Below are 1,995 nucleotides of genomic sequence, written 5' to 3' on the forward strand. Positions count from 1 at the left end.
ACACGAGGGAGAATGGAGTTAGGACCCTCAATACCTGCGAGAATGCTGGATCCTAGCTGCAGCCTGCAGGTACCTTGCTCATTGGCCCAGCTGATCGGCGCCGACGGCCCTTGGTCAAATTCCGGCAAAAGCACGTATGCATTGTCACTTTGTCTCGCCCTACGCCACTTCTCAAACAAGCCACTTCGCCTTCAATTAAGCTCTCCTTTAAGTTACACCCTTCCTCCACCCCCCCCATAAGAACCCCTCGCTAGGCGCCACAGAAACACACACCAATTCACCAAAACCATCCAAAGCAGTATACGATCGAGTTAAAAAGCCCCTTAACACTTGACCCAAGAAGCCTACTTCCACGGCCAGCTCCACCGCCGTGGCAATGGCGCTGCGCGGCGGCATGGCTCAGCAGCTAGCATGCTGCTGCTTCCTGGTGGCGCTCGCGCTGGCGTGCGGCGTGGCCTTGGGGGCAACCGCGCCCAGGAAGCCTGGTCCGCCCAAAAATCCCCCCAAGTCGTCGCTCCAGACGTTCAAGTTCCCAAAATCCGGCGGTAAGCGGCTCTACTCCATCAGCTGCAAGAAAGAAAGGGGAAAACCGCTCTGCGTCATGTCCTGCCCGGCCAAATGCCCCAACGAGTGCCTCGCATCCTGCAGCTACTGCATGTCATTCTGCCGTAAGTCAAGTTTGTTTAGTAGCATATGCTGCCACTTAATCTAATCTTGAGACGGATCCGCCTAATTCTAATTAGTACATTCGTGCGCTATATATGTGCAGTATGTGATATCTTCCCTGGCACCTCTTGCGGCGACCCCCGCTTCACCGGCGGTGACGGCAACACCTTCTACTTCCACGGCAAGAAGGACCAGGATTTCTGCATCGTCTCCGACAAGGACCTCCACATCAACGCCCACTTCATCGGCAACCACAACCCTGCCGTTAGGCGCAGCTTCACGTGGATCCAGGCCATCGGCGTCAGCTTCGGTGGGCACCGCCTCTTCATCGGCGCTCGCAAGGCTGCCCAGTGGGACGCCGACGAGGATCACATCGACATCATGCTGGACGGTGAGACCGTCGATGTGGAGACCTTCAAGGGTGCGCTGTGGGTATCCAAGGCTCTCCCCAACCTCTCCGTCACCCGCACCGACAACCTGAACGCTGTCACGGTCGAGCTTGACGGCGTGTTCAGCATCAATGCCAACGCGGTGCCAATCACGGATGAGGACTCACAGATCCACAACTATGGCAAGACCGAGAGGGACAGCCTCGTGCATCTTGACCTTGGCTTCAAGTTCCATGCCCTCACCAAGGCCGTTGACGGTGTGCTCGGCCAGACCTATCAGCCTGACTACGTCAGCAAGGTGGACATAGGTGCCAAGATGCCAATCATGGGTGGCGCACCAAAGTACCTCTCGTCGAACCTCTTCTCCACGGATTGTGCCGTCTCCAAGTTCACCGGCAACAATGTCGCCGGCCCCGTCGTTACCTACGCCTCGTAAATGAGTCGCCCATATTGACCTACAAGCACCCATCTATGCTACCATGGAATAAGTCATTGGGGGTATACATACTTACATACTACTGAGCACGTGCAAGAAGAAATAAATTTGGAACACTTCGAAGGTGCTTAGACTGTTCAATCATTTACTAATTATTAAGGCTGTTTCAATTGTATTGTGATCGAACAATACTGATTAATTTTCAGGTGTGGTATATCAGTATATTCAGCTTGTTTCGATACTTGATGAATCTATTAAGTTCGTGTCAAACTTAAACAGAAGGCCTCTTGACCCAGCTTTATGAATAAAGCCACTAACAGCAGCATAACATAGTCGGTTACAAAACACACACACACACACATACAAAAAGGTTCGATCCGACCCGATCTCAACGGACAGCCAACAAAGGCAGGTAAGGAGAGCCTAAAAGGTTCGATACAGAATAGTAGCACAAACAAACGACAAGAGGTAAATGATAAACTGCTCAGACCTTGTCTATGCATG

General features: G+C 52.6%; 1 protein-coding gene across 1 annotated transcript; it reads left to right on the forward strand.

Moving 5' to 3' along the window:
* The first annotated feature begins 259 nt into the window (after nt 1-259).
* LOC127344531 (uncharacterized) lies at nt 260-1,622 on the forward strand. Its single transcript, XM_051370829.2, has 2 exons — nt 260-668; nt 770-1,622. The coding sequence occupies exons 1-2, from the start codon at nt 377-379 to the stop codon at nt 1,489-1,491; spliced, it is 1,014 nt and encodes a 337-aa protein (XP_051226789.1). The 5' UTR covers nt 260-376; the 3' UTR covers nt 1,492-1,622.
* The last annotated feature ends 373 nt before the right edge of the window (nt 1,623-1,995 follow it).

The sequence above is a fragment of the Lolium perenne genome, chromosome 3, assembly GCF_019359855.2.
Source record: "Lolium perenne isolate Kyuss_39 chromosome 3, Kyuss_2.0, whole genome shotgun sequence".
NCBI lineage: Eukaryota > Viridiplantae > Streptophyta > Magnoliopsida > Poales > Poaceae > Lolium > Lolium perenne.

Coding starts and splice junctions, on each gene's coding strand:
- LOC127344531 (XM_051370829.2), top strand. CDS start 377: ATGGCGCTGCGCGGCGGCATGGCTCAGCAGCTAGCATGCTGCTGCTTC. Junction 669..769: donor CTACTGCATGTCATTCTGCC/GTAAGTCAAGTT, acceptor ATATATGTGCAG/TATGTGATATCTTCCCTGGC.